The sequence below is a fragment of the Medicago sativa genome, chromosome 6 (assembly GCF_051527215.1).
Source record: "Medicago sativa cultivar Bolivia chromosome 6, Bolivia_mono, whole genome shotgun sequence".
Classification (NCBI taxonomy): domain Eukaryota; kingdom Viridiplantae; phylum Streptophyta; class Magnoliopsida; order Fabales; family Fabaceae; genus Medicago; species Medicago sativa.
In genome coordinates, this window is record NC_140754.1 from 21,099,162 (window position 1) to 21,119,811 (window position 20,650).

General features: G+C 43.2%; 1 protein-coding gene and 2 pseudogenes across 1 annotated transcript; 1 reads left to right on the top strand and 2 right to left on the bottom strand.

Moving 5' to 3' along the window:
* Positions 1 to 297: 297 nt before the first annotated feature.
* LOC146913618 (uncharacterized) lies at positions 298 to 3,585 on the bottom strand (annotated as a pseudogene).
* A 9,688-nt stretch (positions 3,586 to 13,273) lies between these two features.
* Positions 13,274 to 16,561, bottom strand: LOC146913619 (uncharacterized; annotated as a pseudogene).
* A 2,641-nt stretch (positions 16,562 to 19,202) lies between these two features.
* On the top strand, positions 19,203 to 20,471 carry LOC146913620 (uncharacterized). The gene has a single exon (XM_085720955.1). The coding sequence runs from the start codon at positions 19,203 to 19,205 to the stop codon at positions 20,469 to 20,471; it is 1,269 nt and encodes a 422-aa protein (XP_085577081.1).
* Positions 20,472 to 20,650: the final 179 nt, after the last annotated feature.

Consider the following 20,650-nt stretch of genomic DNA (forward strand, 5'->3'; position numbering starts at 1 on the left):
ACGGGTTTATTATGGTTCAATCTGCATAATATGATTTGGATGATTTTAGAAAAAGGTTTTCATGCAGATTTTTGAAATTAATAAGAAAACAAAGACGTTTTGGTTTTTTCTGGCATTACCATTATTTCCAAAAGCACTAAAAAGTAATAATCAAAGAGTCGCGGAAAAGACGACAACTTTTGTTGATAACGGCAATGCCGAAACAAACATGCCCTTACAAAGACATCACTTTCACCTTGGGCAGAGCGAAAGGATTGTTATTTTGAAAACAAAGAAAAGCATGAGCAACAAGACACATTACATGGAGGTATGCATGACTAAAGGAATATCAACGGCCTCCCAATTTCACACGGTGCCTCCTGGTACAACAAACACAGGCACATAACTACTTTCAGCAGCATCTTCGACAATAGCGTTGATAAACCCAGCACTATAGAAAGTTCCTGTTGAAACGCCCTAGGTCGGGGAGAAGCCAAGGCCCTCTCTGCGCTTATTCTCCAAAATATGTATCACTTTGCCCCAGCCAGCAGCCTGCCCTTCTTGAACAGCTTTCTGGGCGTCTTTCAATGAAGCCATAGTAGCACTAGCTCTTCGGGGTTCCGCACCTTCAACAGTCAAGCCTTGAAATGACGTTCCTTCAGCGGACCCTGCTTCAACACAAGAGAAAGATGACACTTGGCTAACCAGATACGCTTCTTTACCATGTACAGTGACAAGCTTACCATTCCTCACAAACTTAAGCTTTTGATGCAGAGTGGAAGTTACTGCCCCAGCATCGTGAATCCACGGTCTTCCGAGGACGCAACTGTAAGAGGCGTTGATGTCCATGATTTGGAAAGTGACCTGGAACGTCTCCGGACCAATGGTAATTGGTAGATCTACCTCTCCAAGAACATCCTTACGAGATCCGTCAAAAGCCTTAACCAAATAACTGCTTCCCCTTAGAGAAATTCCATGATGACTCAACTGTCTCAGCGTAGGCTCAGGCATTACATTCAAGGACGATCCAGTGTCCACCAACACGTTGGATATCATGTCAGATTTACAGTGCACTGAGATATGCAAAGCTAAGTTGTGGTATTTCCCTGCTTCGGGGAGTTCGTCGTCACCAAACCATAAGTTATTACAAGCAGTAATGTTACCCACTATTCCATCGAACTGATCCACGGAGACTTCATGATCAACATAGGCCTGTTCCAGTACTTTCATCAATACTTTCCTATGAGCTTCCGAGCTCAGGAGCAAAGACAAGATGGATATTTTTGACAGAGTTTGCAGCAGCTGGTCTACAATCTTATAATCGCTCTTTTTAATGAGCCTCAAAATCTCGTCCAGATTAGACTCTTCAATAGATTGGCTCGATGGGATGGCATTCTTGTCAACAGGAGAAGCAACCGGTGGAGTTACTGTGGCAGCAGGTGTAACAACCTTCTTCTGGAACAAGGGTGGGCGAACCCTTCCACTTCTCAGAGTTGTAGTCTCTTCAGCAATGTTACCAACCGCAGCTGGGGATACCAGAGGCATTTCTACACCATTCTCAATCATAGTCGCATCATACTTGTAAGGGATTGCTTTAGTAGAGGCATACGATACCGGGCCAGGTAGCCTGATCACCAAGGGTTCGACCTTCCTTGTCTGAGGTACACTTTTGGTAGGGAAATCATGAAACACTGGCACAATCACACAAACGTCACTAGCAACCAAGTGCTTGTTGTCCATTAGACTCTGTATATCACCCTGCACGATACAACAGCCCATAGGATTCTGAAGACACTCTGAACAGGAAGCATGATCGTGATTAAACAAGGAAGCTTGGCAAAGCTTGACATGTAGCGGTACCAAAGGAGTAGCAACATTACGGACATCTAAAGTGGGAGCCTCTCGAGGAATCCGAGATGTTTCAATTTTATCAAGAGCACAGACTCCTTCGAAAGCCTCAATCATGTTAACAGCCAGATGGTTTGGAAGTGGATTGTCAAGAACGTGTGGGACACTATTTTCGAAGGTCAACTGACCCCTGTCTATTAGATCTTTTACAACGTACTTCAGAGCATAGCAACCTTCAACATGGTGGCCCTGAGCGCCCTGATGAAATTCACATCTGAGATCCTGTCGGAACCTGGGAGGCAATGGCGTAGGCGGAGGCTTGCCTAGTCTGGTGACGCAATGCCCTTTAGCAAGTAGGGTTGGGAGCAGATCAGCATACCGCATTGGTATTGGTGGAAAATAAGGCTTGGGCCGAGGGCCCTGTTGTTGCGGCTGTTGCTGTTGAGCAGGAGGCTACTGTTGTACCTGCTGAGCAATGGCATTAACGGGTACTGGTGGTTGACCCGGTGGCAGCGGATATTGCTGGTAGAACGGTGGAAAGAAAGGATGTTGAGAGTACTGCATATATTGGTAGGGTAGAGGTAACTGAGCAACATTAATAGGAGCAACAGTAGCTGTAAACTGGTTACCGGACACCATCCCTACCTCGGATTCCTTCTTCTTATGGTGGCCGTTACCATACTTCTTTGGCGCACTAGCTGAGGACTCACCTTTTTCAAGAATAATGATGCCTTCTCTGATAGCGTCCTCTAGACGAGTTCCCATAGTAACCATGTCGGAGAAGTTATTTGGTGCAGAGACTATCATCCTTTCAACATATTCCTTCTTCAAAGTTTTCAGGAATGTCTGTGTCAGTTCTTCCTCATCAAGCCGAGGAGAAATACGGGCGGCTGCCCCTCTCCATCTCTGAGCATATTCACGGAAGGTTTCGTCTGACTTATGAGACAAAGACTTAAGAGAATCCCTATTCGGCTTCAAGCGGGTGTTAAACTCATAATGATTTTCAAAAGCAGCGGCGAGTTCCTCAAAAGTATGGATATTGTCTTTACTCAAGCCAGTGTACCAGTCTGCCGTATCTTTCGTCAGGCTATCCTGGAAGCAGTGGATCATCAGCGCGTCATTATCTGCGTAGTTGGCCATCTTCCGGACTTACCGAATGACATGGATGTGTGGATAAGAAGATCCATTGTATTTGTCAAAATCTGGTACTTTGAACTTCTTAGGAACCTCAAACTGGGATACCAGGCACAGACCACGAACCTTAGCAGAAACACCATTCCCACGGCTAGCTTTGACCTCGTGGAGCTCTCCAGCTAGCTCTCTTAACTGTTCTCTCATAGCCTCCATTATAGGGTCCTGTCCACGCGGAGTGTCAACATCGATTGCCTGTTGCACAGTGTGTACAACAGGATTGGTAACAACAGTAGTCACTTGAGGCATAGAGGTAGTTGTAGAGGCAAAAGTTGTTGCAGGAATCTGTCCTTGATTGCCAATACCAGGAATACCAGCCGCAGTGTTGGGAGCATAGAAAGATGAGAGTCCATAAGGGCGCCCATTGGGCATAACAAACCGAGCATCAGAAGCCACAGTAGATAATGGGATGGATGGAATCATTTCGGTAGTAGCTGGGACAGACGTGGCCGGTTGTTCTTGTGCAGCCATCAGAGTAGACATAGCGTCATGAGCCTTGACCAAGTCTTCTTTCATAGCAGCCAATTCGGCACGGAGCTGAGCATTCTCTTCTTCGAAATTAGCCATGTGTCTCCTTCTATATAATCTGGTTTGACGAACTATGGTCGGTTGGTAAACTTTACGAGCACGAGCCACCTTTCAGACTGCGGCAGAAGAACCAGGAGGTAATGAGCACAAGGGAAGTCTTGTTTTTTGGTGACCAATGTATGATGCATATGATGCATGATATGTACAGATGCATATGCAAAAAGACTCTTTTGTTGTTATCGAAGGGTTTTTAGACAAATTAGGACTTTTATAAACATTACTACACAGCAATTAACATAAATGGGAAACCAACAACCAACATATAGTTTTACAGGACGATCCCCTTTGAAATGCCAAGCCAAGGGATAGACTTTAAAATGTAAACAACATGAAACACCGACAAGAAAACAGGAATCCTCAAGCATAGGAAGTAGAAGGATCATCCTCAGGCTCAGACTCAGACTCGTAGCTGCAATATCGGGCGTAGAAGTCACGGGCACCCCTAGCCCTCTTGGAATCCCTCATAAGCAACTTATCTTTTTCTTCAATTTCTTTTCTAGCCTTAGCCAACTCCCTCTTCAACGTCAAAACCTCATGAGTCTTCTGCTCATCCTTTCCATCCAAAGTCATGATCAAATTCTCAGCGTCATAGTATCTGGCCTTCCATTGATGCTTCTCTCGGCTCTCCATAGCTAGATGCTCCTGATACATCTCCTGGGTAGGCAGAGGTAGAGGCAAAGGCATGGTTGGAATAGATGCGGACACATGTCTCATGGCGGGGTAAGGCATGCCGATCTTCTCAGCCTGGTTTATTACCCATTGAGTATAGTTGGATCTCACACCCATAGGCTTCACCTCTTTCTTCCGAATCTTGACCAAGCCTCTATGAAATCTTCTCTTATTCCTATAGGAGCATTAGAGTAATGGAAGAAATAAGGAGATGTAGCAAGATAGATGGGCTTCTCTTTCATCGGGAAACCAAATTGTCGCAAGGCGAGCTCCGGGTTATAGTTGATTCCACCCCGGGTACCAAGAAGAGGTACATTAAGAAACTTCCCACCACCGAAGATAATTTCTTTGACCCTAGCGGCAGGAGTGAGCCAAACCACTTCGTTAGGGGTGAGAGCCATAATCCGCTGTGAAATAGTCCAATTCTCTGGATTATCGTGGAAAGACTTCGGAAGGTGCTAAATAAACCACCTGTATAGGAGAGGTACACAGCAAAGAATGTATCCACGACCCTTGCCAGATCGATCGTGGATAGCATGGTATGTGTCAGCCAGCAAAGTAGGAACCGGATTCTTGGAGCGGAAGATCATAATAGCATTCATATCCACGAAGTCATCAAGATTTGGAAAGAGGATAAGCCCATATATGAGTAGTGCAAGAATAGCCTCGAGAGTGTCCTGACAAGTAGTTTTGAGATTGGCTTTCTCAAGTAGATACTTCGAAGTGAACCTCGGATGCGAGCCTTAGTGACAAGATTCTTGGAGACATCAGAGGTCTTGAGATGGAGATCCTTAGCAATGACCAAGGGAGTAGGGGGATGCACAAGACCCGTGAAAGGTGTCCCCTCGGCAATAGATAAATCCATCAAGCAAGAATAAGCCTCGAGTGTGGGCACCAACTGAAAGTCGGGAAAAGTGAAGCACCGATAATCCCGATCATAAAACTGCACTAGAGTGTGTACAAGCTTCTCATCCACATTAGTCTGGAGAAGAGTAAGTAAGTCCCTGTAACGATGTCGGAAACCGGTCGGATTCACAAGAGAAAATAGCGAGGAAACCACTCTTGAAGATTTATTCTTTGCTCATCCGGATTCAATTGATATGCTCAACACTTTTCCCACCGTTTTGGTCATGGACTCCACCTACAAAACCAATACATACCGAATGCCATTATTTGAGATTGTTGGTGTCATCTCTACCAAAATGACCTATTCGGTTGCGTTTGCCTTTCTTTCCTTTGAAAGAGAGAATAACTTCATATGGACACTTGAGATGTTGGTTGGTCTTTTAACCTCAAAACACAACATGCCTAAGGTGATTGTAACTGATAGGGACCCCGCTTTGATCAAAGCCGTTGCCGAAGTTCTCCCTAAAACGGACCATGTACTTTGCTATTTTCATATTGAGAATAATGTAAGATCTAGGTGCATCGCGGATTGTAAAGTCAATGCCAACCCTTCGAAAGGAAAAGGAAAAGTTGTTGCCAAAGAAGCAAAGGAAGCGGATGATGACAAGCAATGTGAGCTTGTTAAGAAAATAGTGAGTGCTTGGAGAGATGTGGTTAACTCTCCTACGGAGGATTCATTTGCAATTGCATGGTTGACATTCAAAGATGAGGTATGCGGATCGTTTCCATTGTATGTTAAATATGTTGAGGAAACTGTTTTGCCCCTTAAGAAGCATTTTGTGAGGGCATGGACGAATACATACTTGCATCTAGGGTGTAGGAGCACCAACATTGTTGAATCGGCTCATGCACAATTGAAAAGATACTTGAGGAGTAGTGTGGGAGATTTGGCAACATGTTGGGATGAAATAGACAAAATGTTGAAAAACCAATTCGGTGAGATACATAGGAGTTTTGGGAGGAGCAAAACCGTCATGGTGCACAAATACAAAAAAACAAGTTATTCTCCGAGTTGGAGGGGTATGTCTCTAAGGCCGCTTTGGGTTTCATCGATGAAGAATATGAACGCTCTAGGAGATTCGGCTTTGCTAAAAAAGATTGTGGTTGTGTGCAAATGGCAACGTTCGGGTTGCCTTGTGCTTGTATTCTTGCCGAGAAGAGAAAGCAAAAAATTGCCTATTCTTTTGGAAGAAATACACCCTCATTGGCGATGGTTAAGTGTAATCGGAGAAGAGGTTGATGCCAATTTTTCCGTTACTGAGGAATGGGACACCATTCAAGAACGTATCAAGAGGTCCCCTTACAAGATGAAACTCTTCATCAAATACAAGTTGCGTGAACTAGGATTTCCGGAGGAAACAATGTTGAAGCCACCTCCGAGAAAAGTGGCCACCAAGGGGACACCTAAAAGGGTGAAGTCTACACCGAAAACGAGGTCCACCGGTCGAATCCCCTCTAGGTTTGAAATGGATTTTAACATGGAATTGAAACAAGGATTTATACAAACAAATTGAAAAGACTCAGAGACCATTTACAAGGATTAAAATGAGTTTGAATGCAGGAAACGACTAAAATACCCTTTTTCATGAATTTTTGCAAATAACATTGAAATAAAATGCAGAGAAATATGCAATTGATCAGAGACAATTTCAAATGACTTGATATGCAAGAAAAACCTTTTGGATGGCTTGAAATGCAAGAAAACCACAGACAAAATCACAATTAAACATTTTCAAGTAATAGCAGTAAATTTCAGATAAAGTAGAGTAAAATATCAGAGTAAAACAACAGTCAATTGCAATCTCTCAAGAGTCAAAGACCCATCTCAGAGAATAAGAAAATCATTTTGAGCAAGTATTTTTAGGTCCAAAATTAGGGTATGACAGCTGCCCCTATTTAAGTTTCTTTGTCCGGAGGGTCAAGAGACGAAGTCTTTGATTTGACGAGACGAAGATACTTAAATATTAACATTTGCACTGTTTTTGGACATAAAAATACGTTCTCACATTTTCAAAAACATGAATGCCATGCAACATTTTGATTATGAATGCAAGACAAACAAAATTGGAGTCCACAAGATATGTCATATCACTGGGGATCTAGGTAGACATTAACAGGGTAGACAAACCAGGGGACAAAAGGTAGGTACAAGCTGTTCTTTGGAGCGAACTAGCCACTTGACCAAGTAATACAAATAAAAGATGGGTACAAGCTGTTCTTCGGATCGAACTTGCTACTTGACCAGAAACGAAAGACAGGTACAAGCTGTTCTTTGGATCGAACTCGTCACTTGACCGGAAACACAGATACATAGGCAGATACAAGTGGTTCCTTGGATCGAACTTGCTACTTGATTGAAAAAACAAACAGATACGCAGGTACAAGCTGTTCTTTGGATCGAACTTGCTCCTTGATTGAAAACACAAACAGATAGGCAGGTACAAGCTGTTCTTTGGATCGAACTTGCTGCTTGATTGAAAACACAAACAGATAGGCAGGTACAAGCTATTCTTTGGATCGAACTTGCTACTTGATTGGAAACACAGCATAAGTCGGGTACAAACTGTTCTTTGGATCGAACTTGTCGTTTGACCGAAAACACAGGCATATAAGCAGGTACAAGCTGTTCTTTGGATCGAACTAACCACTTGACCAATAATAAAACATATAGCAAGATACATGGGAAGCTTGATTTAGCAAGACGCAAATTGAGAGTAGATCGACATTAACTTGACTTGAAGATAGACATGACCATTATCGTTGGCCCAGAAGAAACTTTCACAGAGATTTTAACATAGACATCAAATTTGCAAGTGGAAACATGGCCAAGTAACGTTGGCTCACATAAATTTCACAGGAGTTTTCACATAGACATAAACAGAGACTTTAACAGAGACATTAACAGAGGCATTAACAGAGACATTGAATTGAAAATTGAGATTGAAAGAGACATAGGCATTGAATTGAATCGAAAGTTGAGATAGAAAATGCATCATGTATATATGGTGTAACAATTTAACAAATGCATGAGCATATAGAATGCATGATTATGCATGTATGAACGCTTGAAATGCATGATTGGTTTACAATTTGGCAAGAAGGTTTCACAGAGACAGACAAAACATTGGAAGATTGGGCACGTAGTGGCTCGTGCTATAACATATACACATGGAAATCCTCCCTGGAGAGACCGTCGTTGAGAGACGTATCAAAACCATGGCTGAGGGCAATATATCATATCACATATACAAAACTTGCAGAAGAGGGAACCTTGGAAGGTTCTTTGATACAAGTCGCCATTGCTAGGCGTGTCAGTGCTGGGTAAACATTGGATGTTCGCATCTGTGGTCAATGCTTTTCATATCATTTTTCATTCTTTTATTTTTCATTCTTTCATTTTTCAGTCCCATTTTTGCCTGGACCGCCCTTTCGGGTTTTCGATCCACCGGGAATACATTCTTTTCATTGCCCCATTTTTGCCTGAATTGCCTTCATAGGTTGTCAATCAGTGGGGTGCTCATTTTTGCTTAAGCCGCCCTTTCGGGTTTTCGACTTAGCGAGCTTTTCATTTTTCATTTTTCATTTTTCATTCTGTTTTTTCATTCTTGCCATTGACCACAGATCATCCTAGGGAACAACCTGCTTGTAACATGTATTGAAATAGACATTGACACACATTTATTCATGCATGTTTCACTGGAATGTACCCTATTGCTCAGGTTTGCTTTCAAAATAGACAGAAAAAGGTTTTTCAATTTTCAAAGATGTTTGCTTCAGACATTGACATTATCAAGTAGGAAGAAAATATTTTGTATATAGCATTGAAAATAGAAAGAAAATAGAATTTCAGTCAAAAGCACAGGCTCAAATTGATGTAGAAGAGTGAAAGTCAGCCAAAGGCGTAACTCCACGGATTTACAAAGCTTGGAAAATGGTAATTTTATTGGTTGGTGGTACATTGAACACGATGACCACTACATTTCATAGAAATTTTGAATTCACAAGTATAGAAGCTTCTGATGAAGACGATCATTGACAGTTGCAGATGCCCCAAGGGGTGATGGTGATTTGCCAGATATAGTTACTTGTCTTTCATATCAATCTCATTTTTGCATGAACCGCCCTTTCGGGTTTTCGGCTCATTGAGACGCTCATTTTTGCCTGAGTTGCGTACAATCTCAGCGAGCTTTTTCATATTTATTTTTTTTTGTCCCTAACTTTTGCCTGGATCGTCCTTTCGGGTTTTCGACCCACCGAGAAGCGCATTTTTGCCTAGGCCGCCCTTTTGGGTTTTCGACCTACCACGCTGTTCTTTTCATATTTTTAGACAAAGTATTTCTTGACTATATTGGCATTTACAGGATTCGGAAGTTCAACACCATCCATGTGTGTAAGGATCAAAGCACCACCAGAGAAAGCCTTCTTGACAACATAAGGACCTTCATAGTTAGGTGTCCATTTGCCCCTTGGGTCGGGTTGCTGGCTTATCCTTCTTTTCAATACAGGTTCGCCTTCCTTGAATTCCCGAGGTCGGATTTTCTTGTCAAAAGCAATCTTCATTCGCACTTGATACAACTGTCCGTGAGCCATAGCACCCATGCGTTTTTCTTCAATCAAATTCAACTGATCATACCGACTTTGACACCATTCAGCCTCAGTCAACTTTGCTTCCATGATCACTCGAAGAGATGGAATCTCCACTTCCAGAGGGAGAACTGCTTCCATGCCATATACGAGAGAGAAAGGAGTTGCCCCGGTTGAACTGCGCACCGTAGTACGGTAACCATGCAAGGCAAAAGGTAGCATCTTATGCCAGTCTTTGTAAGTAGTGACCATTTTTTGAACAATCTTCTTGACGTTCTTGTTAGCGGCCTCAACTGTACCATTCATCTGAGGTCTATAAGGAGAAGAGTTGTGATGTTCAATCTTGAATTCTTCACATAAAGCTTGCATCATGCTATTGTTCAGATTGGAACCATTGTCAGTGATGATCTTGCTGGGAACGCCATGTCGGCAGATGATGTTATTCTTGATAAACTTCACTACCACTTGCTTGGTCACATTTGCATAGGAAGCAGCTTCAACCCACTTGGTGAAGTAGTCAATTGCTACTAGAATGAAACGGTGTCCATTAGCAGCCTTTGGCTTGATTCTTCCGATCATGTCAATGCCCCACATAGAGAAAGGCCATGGGGAAGAGATAACATTGAGGGCATGTGGAGGCACATGAATCTTGTCAGCATAGATTTGACACTTGTGGCATCTCTTGGCATGTTTGTAGCAGTCGTGTTCCATTGTCATCCAGTAATAGCCGGCTCTTAACAGTTTTCTTGACATAGTGTGACCCGTAGCATGGGTCTCAAAAGTACCGTCATGTACATCATGCATTAATTTCTCAGCTTCTTGTTCATCAACACATCCCAACAAGACCATGTCATAGTTCCTCTTGTATAGGATTTCTCCGTCCATAAGGAATTTACTAGCCAGTCTTCTCAACATTTTCTTGTCTTTGTTAGAAGCACCAGGTGGATACTCACGATTCTGCAAGAATTGCTTGATGTCATAATACCAAGGCTTTCCGTCATTCACATCTTCATCAGCCTGATCTGGCATATTTTCAATAGTAAACACATGAGCGGGTCTATCAAGACGCTGCACTTTGATTATGGGCACGTCATTCCAGTGGTTCAGACGAAACATGGAAGACAAAGTAGCAAGGGCATCAGCCATCTGATTTTCATCCCGAGGGATATGGTGTAGCTCAGCCTTCGTAAAATATGTCAACATCCGTCTTGCATAGTCTCGGTAAGGAATCAGCTTCTCATGATGAGTTTCCCATTCGCCTTTTATCTGATTAATGACAAGCGCGGAATCACCGTATATGTCAAGACGTTTGATCCTCAAGTCAATTGCTTCTTCAATTCCCAAGATACATGCTTCATATTCAGCCATGTTGTTCGTGCATTCAAAAGTTATTCGGGCAGTAAAAGGAATGTGGTGCCCCTGCGGAGTTACAATAATGGCCTCAATCCCTTTACCATAAGCATTGACAGCACCATCAAATACCAACCCCCATTTGCTATTGGGATCCGGCCCTTCATCAATCAGCGGTTCCTCACAGTCTTTTGCTTTTAGGTACATAATCTCTTCATCAGGGAATTCAAACTTGATTGACTGGTAATCATCACGAGGTTAAAAACCAAGATGCTTAGCAAGGATACTTCCTTTGATTGCTTTTTGAGCTTTATACACAATATCATATTCAGACAACAACATTTGCCAATGTGCAATCTTTCCAGTAACAGCAGGCTTTTCAAAGATGTACTTGATTCGATCCATTCGGGATATCAACCAAGTTGTATGATTCACCATATAATGACGCAGGCATTTGGAAGCCCAAGCTAAAGCACAACAAGTCTTTTCAAGCATTGTATACCGAGTCTCACAGTCGGTGAATTTCTTGCTCAGATAATAGATAGTATGTTCTTTCTTTCCAGTCTCGTCTTGTTGACCGAGAACACAACCCATGGATTCATCTAACACAGACAGATACATAATCAAAGGCCTTCCTTCCACTGGCGGGACAAGGATAGGTGGTTCCAACATGTATTCTTTAATGCTATCAAAAGCTTCCTGGCATTCATCATTCCATACAACAGGCTGATTCTTTCTGAGCAATTTGAAAATTTGTCCACAAGTAGCAGTCATGTGAGATATGAATCTAGATATATAATTCAGGCGTCCGAGGAAACCTCTGACCTGCTTTTCAGTTTGAGGAGCCGGCATCTCTCTGATGGCCCGGACTTTGTCAGGATCCACTTCGATGCCTCTTTGGCTGACAATGAAGCCTAGCAGCTTTCCAGATCTTACACCGAATGTACATTTGTTGGGATTCAACCGTAGTTTGTACTTTCTCAATCTTTCAAACATCTTTTTCAAGTATACAACATGCTGCTCTTCGTCACTTGATTTCACAATCATATCGTCTACATATACTTCAATCTCTTTGTGAATCATATCATGAAACAAAGTAGTCATACCTCTTTGATAGGTAGCACCAGCGTTTATCAAGCCGAAAGGCATTACCTTATAACAGAACATTCCCCATGGAGTGATGAAGGATGTCTTTTCTCTATCTTCAGGCGACATCCGTATCTGGTTATAGCCAGAGAAACCATCCATAAAGGAGAACACTTTGGATTGAGCAGTACTGTCAACGAGTACATCAATATGAGGCAATGGGAAGTTGTCTTTTGGACTGGCTTTATTCAAATATCTGTAATCAACACACATTCGCACTTTCCCATCTTTCTTCGGCACTGGTACAATGTTGGCGATCCACTCAGGATATTCAGCTGTCATGAGGAAACCCGCATCAATTTGCTTTTGCACCTCAACCTTAATCTTAAGAGCCATGTCTGGACGAGACCTTCTCAATTTCTGCTTAACAGGGGGGCATTCAGGTCTTGTCGGTATCCGATGCTCCACAATCTTGGGATCCAGACCCGGCATATCTTCATAGGACCATGCAAAGACATCTAGATAATCATGAAGAAGCTGGATGATCTTCTCTTTCACTTCTGGCTCAAGTGCAGCACCAATTTTGATATCTCGCTTGTTCTCTTCAATACCCAGGTTGACAAGCTCAATCTCTTCCTGGTGAGGCTGAATGGTTCTTCTTTCTTGCTCAAGCAGTCGAGTGATCTCATATGGTATCTCTTCGTCATCCTCCTCATCTTCGGCTTCATATACAGGGAATTCAAAATTTGGAGGAACCGTAAGGTCACTGTGTTCAACGGGTTTATTATGGTTCAATCTGCATAATATGATTTGGATGATTTTAGAAAAAGGTTTTCATGCAGATTTTTGAAATTAATAAGAAAACAAAGACGTTTTGGTTTTTTCTGGCATTACCATTATTTCCAAAAGCACTAAAAAGTAATAATCAAAGAGTCGCGGAAAAGACGACAACTTTTGTTGATAACGGCAATGCCGAAACAAACATGCCCTTACAAAGACATCACTTTCACCTTGGGCAGAGCGAAAGGATTGTTATTTTGAAAACAAAGAAAAGCATGAGCAACAAGACACATTACATGGAGGTATGCATGACTAAAGGAATATCAACGGCCTCCCAATTTCACACGGTGCCTCCTGGTACAACAAACACAGGCACATAACTACTTTCAGCAGCATCTTCGACAATAGCGTTGATAAACCCAGCACTATAGAAAGTTCCTGTTGAAACGCCCTAGGTCGGGGAGAAGCCAAGGCCCTCTCTGCGCTTATTCTCCAAAATATGTATCACTTTGCCCCAGCCAGCAGCCTGCCCTTCTTGAACAGCTTTCTGGGCGTCTTTCAATGAAGCCATAGTAGCACTAGCTCTTCGGGGTTCCGCACCTTCAACAGTCAAGCCTTGAAATGACGTTCCTTCAGCGGACCCTGCTTCAACACAAGAGAAAGATGACACTTGGCTAACCAGATACGCTTCTTTACCATGTACAGTGACAAGCTTACCATTCCTCACAAACTTAAGCTTTTGATGCAGAGTGGAAGTTACTGCCCCAGCATCGTGAATCCACGGTCTTCCGAGGACGCAACTGTAAGAGGCGTTGATGTCCATGATTTGGAAAGTGACCTGGAACGTCTCCGGACCAATGGTAATTGGTAGATCTACCTCTCCAAGAACATCCTTACGAGATCCGTCAAAAGCCTTAACCAAATAACTGCTTCCCCTTAGAGAAATTCCATGATGACTCAACTGTCTCAGCGTAGGCTCAGGCATTACATTCAAGGACGATCCAGTGTCCACCAACACGTTGGATATCATGTCAGATTTACAGTGCACTGAGATATGCAAAGCTAAGTTGTGGTATTTCCCTGCTTCGGGGAGTTCGTCGTCACCAAACCATAAGTTATTACAAGCAGTAATGTTACCCACTATTCCATCGAACTGATCCACGGAGACTTCATGATCAACATAGGCCTGTTCCAGTACTTTCATCAATACTTTCCTATGAGCTTCCGAGCTCAGGAGCAAAGACAAGATGGATATTTTTGACAGAGTTTGCAGCAGCTGGTCTACAATCTTATAATCGCTCTTTTTAATGAGCCTCAAAATCTCGTCCAGATTAGACTCTTCAATAGATTGGCTCGATGGGATGGCATTCTTGTCAACAGGAGAAGCAACCGGTGGAGTTACTGTGGCAGCAGGTGTAACAACCTTCTTCTGGAACAAGGGTGGGCGAACCCTTCCACTTCTCAGAGTTGTAGTCTCTTCAGCAATGTTACCAACCGCAGCTGGGGATACCAGAGGCATTTCTACACCATTCTCAATCATAGTCGCATCATACTTGTAAGGGATTGCTTTAGTAGAGGCATACGATACCGGGCCAGGTAGCCTGATCACCAAGGGTTCGACCTTCCTTGTCTGAGGTACACTTTTGGTAGGGAAATCATGAAACACTGGCACAATCACACAAACGTCACTAGAAACCAAGTGCTTGTTGTCCATTAGACTCTGTATATCACCCTGCACGATACAACAGCCCATAGGATTCTGAAGACACTCTGAACAGGAAGCATGATCGTGATTAAACAAGGAAGCTTGGCAAAGCTTGACATGTAGCGGTACCAAAGGAGTAGCAACATTACGGACATCTAAAGTGGGAGCCTCTCGAGGAATCCGAGATGTTTCAATTTTATCAAGAGCACAGACTCCTTCGAAAGCCTCAATCATGTTAACAGCCAGATGGTTTGGAAGTGGATTGTCAAGAACGTGTGGGACACTATTTTCGAAGGTCAACTGACCCCTGTCTATTAGATCTTTTACAACGTACTTCAGAGCATAGCAACCTTCAACATGGTGGCCCTGAGCGCCCTGATGAAATTCACATCTGAGATCCTGTCGGAACCTGGGAGGCAATGGCGTAGGCGGAGGCTTGCCTAGTCTGGTGACGCAATGCCCTTTAGCAAGTAGGGTTGGGAGCAGATCAGCATACCGCATTGGTATTGGTGGAAAATAAGGCTTGGGCCGAGGGCCCTGTTGTTGCGGCTGTTGCTGTTGAGCAGGAGGCTACTGTTGTACCTGCTGAGCAATGGCATTAACGGGTACTGGTGGTTGACCCGGTGGCAGCGGATATTGCTGGTAGAACGGTGGAAAGAAAGGATGTTGAGAGTACTGCATATATTGGTAGGGTAGAGGTAACTGAGCAGCATTAATAGGAGCAACAGTAGCTGTAAATTGGTTACCGGACACCATCCCTACCTCGGATTCCTTCTTCTTATGGTGGCCGTTACCATACTTCTTTGGCGCACTAGCTGAGGACTCACCTTTTTCAAGAATAATGATGCCTTCTCTGATAGCGTCCTCTAGACGAGTTCCCATAGTAACCATGTCGGAGAAGTTATTTGGTGCAGAGACTATCATCCTTTCAACATATTCCTTCTTCAAAGTTTTCAGGAATGTCTGTGTCAGTTCTTCCTCATCAAGCCGAGGAGAAATACGGGCGGCTGCCCCTCTCCATCTCTGAGCATATTCACGGAAGGTTTCGTCTGACTTATGAGACAAAGACTTAAGAGAATCCCTATTCGGCTTCAAGAGGGTGTTAAACTCATAATGATTTTCAAAAGCAGCGGCGAGTTCCTCAAAAGTATGGATATCGTCTTTACTCAAGCCAGTGTACCAGTCTGCCGTATCTTTCGTCAGGCTATCCTGGAAGCAGTGGATCATCAGCGCGTCATTATCTGCGTAGTTGGCCATCTTCCGGACTTACCGAATGACATGGATGTGTGGATAAGAAGATCCATTGTATTTGTCAAAATCTGGTACTTTGAACTTCTTAGGAACCTCAAACTGGGATACCAGGCACAGACCACGAGCCTTAGCAGAAACACCATTCCCACGGCTAGCTTTGACCTCGTGGAGCTCTCCAGCTAGCTCTCTTAACTGTTCTCTCATAGCCTCCATTATAGGGTCCTGTCCACGCGGAGTGTCAACATCGATTACCTGTTGCACAGTGTGTACAACAGGATTGGTAACAACAGTAGTCACTTGAGGCATAGAGGTAGTTGTAGAGGCAAAAGTTGTTGCAGGAATCTGTCCTTGATTGCCAATACCAGGAATACCAGCCGCAGTGTTGGGAGCATAGAAAGATGAGAGTCCATAAGGGCGCCCATTGGGCATAACAAACCGAGCATCAGAAGCCACAGTAGATAATGGGATGGATGGAATCATTTCGGTAGTAGCTGGGACAGACGTGGCCGGTTGTTCTTGTGCAGCCATCAGAGTAGACATAGCGTCATGAGCCTTGACCAAGTCTTCTTTCATAGCAGCCAATTCGGCACGGAGCTGAGCATTCTCTTCTTCGAAATTAGCCATGTGTCTCCTTCTATATAATCTGGTTTGACGAACTATGGTCGGTTGGTAAACTTTACGAGCACGAGCCACCTTTCAGACTGCGGCAGAAGAACCAGGAGGTAATGAGCACAAGGGAAGTCTTGTTTTTTGGTGACCAATGTATGATGCATATGATGCATGATATGTACAGATGCATATGCAAAAAGACTCTTTTGTTGTTATCGAAGGGTTTTTAGACAAATTAGGACTTTTATAAACATTACTACACAGCAATTAACATAAATGGGAAACCAACAACCAACATATAGTTTTACAGGACGATCCCCTTTGAAATGCCAAGCCAAGGGATAGACTTTAAAATGTAAACAACATGAAACACCGACAAGAAAACAGGAATCCTCAAGCATAGGAAGTAGAAGGATCATCCTCAGGCTCAGACTCAGACTCGTAGCTGCAATATCGGGCGTAGAAGTCACGGGCACCCCTAGCCCTCTTGGAATCCCTCATAAGCAACTTATCTTTTTCTTCAATTTCTTTTCTAGCCTTAGCCAACTCCCTCTTCAACGTCAAAACCTCATGAGTCTTCTGCTCATCCTTTCCATCCAAAGTCATGATCAAATTCTCAGCGTCATAGTATCTGGCCTTCCATTGATGCTTCTCTCGGCTCTCCATAGCTAGATGCTCCTGATACATCTCCTGGGTAGGCAGAGGTAGAGGCAAAGGCATGGTTGGAATAGATGCGGACACATGTCTCATGGCGGGGTAAGGCATGCCGATCTTCTCAGCCTGGTTTATTACCCATTGAGTATAGTTGGATCTCACACCCATATGCTTCACCTCTTTCTTCCGAATCTTGACCAAGCCTCTATGAAATCTTCTCTTATTCCTATAGGAGCATTAGAGTAATGGAAGAAATAAGGAGATGTAGCAAGATAGATGGGCTTCTCTTTCATCGGGAAACCAAATTGTCGCAAGGCGAGCTCCGGGTTATAGTTGATTCCACCCCGGGTACCAAGAAGAGGTACATTAAGAAACTTCCCACCACCGAAGATAATTTCTTTGACCCTAGCGGCAGGAGTGAGCCAAACCACTTCGTTAGGGGTGAGAGCCATAATCCGCTGTGAAATAGTCCAATTCTCTGGATTATCGTGGAAAGACTTCGGAAGGTGCTAAATAAACCACCTGTATAGGAGAGGTACACAGCAAAGAATGTATCCACGACCCTTGCCAGATCGATCGTGGATAGCATGGTATGTGTCAGCCAGCAAAGTAGGAACCGGATTCTTGGAGCGGAAGATCATAATAGCATTCATATCCACGAAGTCATCAAGATTTGGAAAGAGGATAAGCCCATATATGAGTAGTGCAAGAATAGCCTCGAGAGTGTCCTGACAAGTAGTTTTGAGATTGGCTTTCTCAAGTAGATACTTCGAAGTGAACCTCGGATGCGAGCCTTAGTGACAAGATTCTTGGAGACATCAGAGGTCTTGAGATGGAGATCCTTAGCAATGACCAAGGGAGTAGGGGGATGCACAAGACCCGTGAAAGGTGTCCCCTCGGCAATAGATAAATCCATCAAGCAAGAATAAGCCTCGAGTGTGGGCACCAACTGAAAGTCGGGAAAAGTGAAGCACCGATAATCCCGATCATAAAACTGCACTAGAGTGTGTACAAGCTTCTCATCCACATTAGTCTGGAGAAGAGTAAGTAAGTCCCTGTAACGATGTCGGAAACCGGTCGGATTCACAAGAGAAAATAGCGAGGAAACCACTCTTGAAGATTTATTCTTTGCTCATCCGGATTCAATTGATATGCTCAACACTTTTCCCACCGTTTTGGTCATGGACTCCACCTACAAAACCAATACATACCGAATGCCATTATTTGAGATTGTTGGTGTCATCTCTACCAAAATGACCTATTCGGTTGCGTTTGCCTTTCTTTCCTTTGAAAGAGAGAATAACTTCATATGGACACTTGAGATGTTGGTTGGTCTTTTAACCTCAAAACACAACATGCCTAAGGTGATTGTAACTGATAGGGACCCCGCTTTGATCAAAGCCGTTGCCGAAGTTCTCCCTAAAACGGACCATGTACTTTGCTATTTTCATATTGAGAATAATGTAAGATCTAGGTGCATCGCGGATTGTAAAGTCAATGCCAACCCTTCGAAAGGAAAAGGAAAAGTTGTTGCCAAAGAAGCAAAGGAAGCGGATGATGACAAGCAATGTGAGCTTGTTAAGAAAATAGTGAGTGCTTGGAGAGATGTGGTTAACTCTCCTACGGAGGATTCATTTGCAATTGCATGGTTGACATTCAAAGATGAGGTATGCGGATCGTTTCCATTGTATGTTAAATATGTTGAGGAAACTGTTTTGCCCCTTAAGAAGCATTTTGTGAGGGCATGGACGAATACATACTTGCATCTAGGGTGTAGGAGCACCAACATTGTTGAATCGGCTCATGCACAATTGAAAAGATACTTGAGGAGTAGTGTGGGAGATTTGGTTGGGATGAAATAGACAAAATGTTGAAAAACCAATTCGGTGAGATACATAGGAGTTTTGGGAGGAGCAAAACCGTCATGGTGCACAAATACAAAAAAACAAGTTATTCTCCGAGTTGGAGGGGTATGTCTCTAAGGCCGCTTTGGGTTTCATCGATGAAGAATATGAACGCTCTAGGAGATTCGGCTTTGCTAAAAAAGATTGTGGTTGTGTGCAAATGGCAACGTTCGGGTTGCCTTGTGCTTGTATTCTTGCCGAGAAGAGAAAGCAAAAAATTGCCTATTCTTTTGGAAGAAATACACCCTCATTGGCGATGGTTAAGTGTAATCGGAGAAGAGGTTGATGCCAATTTTTCCGTTACTGAGGAATGGGACACCATTCAAGAACGTATCAAGAGGTCCCCTTACAAGATGAAACTCTTCATCAAATACAAGTTGCGTGAACTAGGATTTCCGGAGGAAACAATGTTGAAGCCACCTCCGAGAAAAGTGGCCACCAAGGGGACACCTAAAAGGGTGAAGTCTACACCGAAAACGAGGTCCACCGGTCGAATCCCCTCTAGGTGGGAGACTAGTGATGCTCAAAATCCCGATAGTCAATGCACACATGGCAAGAGTAAGTCTCATAAAACTAAAGGTTCTCGTCTTGGCACTTGCTCCCGCTCACAAACTTCAACTCCTACTTCAAAAAAACAACCTTATTTGCAAATACCATACATTTCACAAATTCCAAATCTCATGAGACCTTACGTTGAAGACAATGTGAATGTTAGAGGGGATGGTAATTGTGGTTTCCGGGTCGTAGCTAGGCATATGGGATTTCATGAGGATGATCATGTTTTGGTTCGTCATGCACTTATTAATGAGTTGAAAACTCACAAGAGTGACTACTTGCCAATATATGCTACCGAGAGCCGTTACAAACTTATCTTGGATGGTTTACACCCTCCAACAAGTAAAAGTGGTATTGCACCTCCAGAGAAGTGGTTGACCACTCAGGATATGGATCACATTGTTGCTAGTTGCTACAATAGAGCGGTTGTTCTATTGACTTTACCCGAATTGGGTGGTTCATGTGAGACATATTTTCCAATCTGGAGTGCTCCACCACTTAATGCACATTCCAACATAATGTGCCTTTGCTTGATTCCCGACCACTTTCTTCATGTGAAGTTGAAAGAAAATTGTCCGCTACCACCTCCTCCTAAGGAGTGGATGACTCACAAGATTGGTGATGCGGAGCAATGGCTTTTTCAGTTTTTGGATAGAAATGCCGCCTTCGATGAGCTCATGTCTAAGGAGCCAAAGCCGCCAAAGAAACCAACAAATGAGCACAATCCTATTACTTTAGACACCCCGGAAAAGCCAAAGCAAGAGAACGAAGTCATGGATGAAGATGGAGATTATGCACTATCACTAGTCTAGTTAGATAGGTTATGACACTTTTGGGTCGGTGGGTGTTCGTCCTATTTTTTGGTGGTATTACAACCCGACATATTTTTTGGTGGCCTATTGTGTAATTTTGATATTTATGGCCAATATGTAACTAATATTATATAAATAAATGAAATGAATTATTTTGGATTGTTTATGTGTCATTAAGT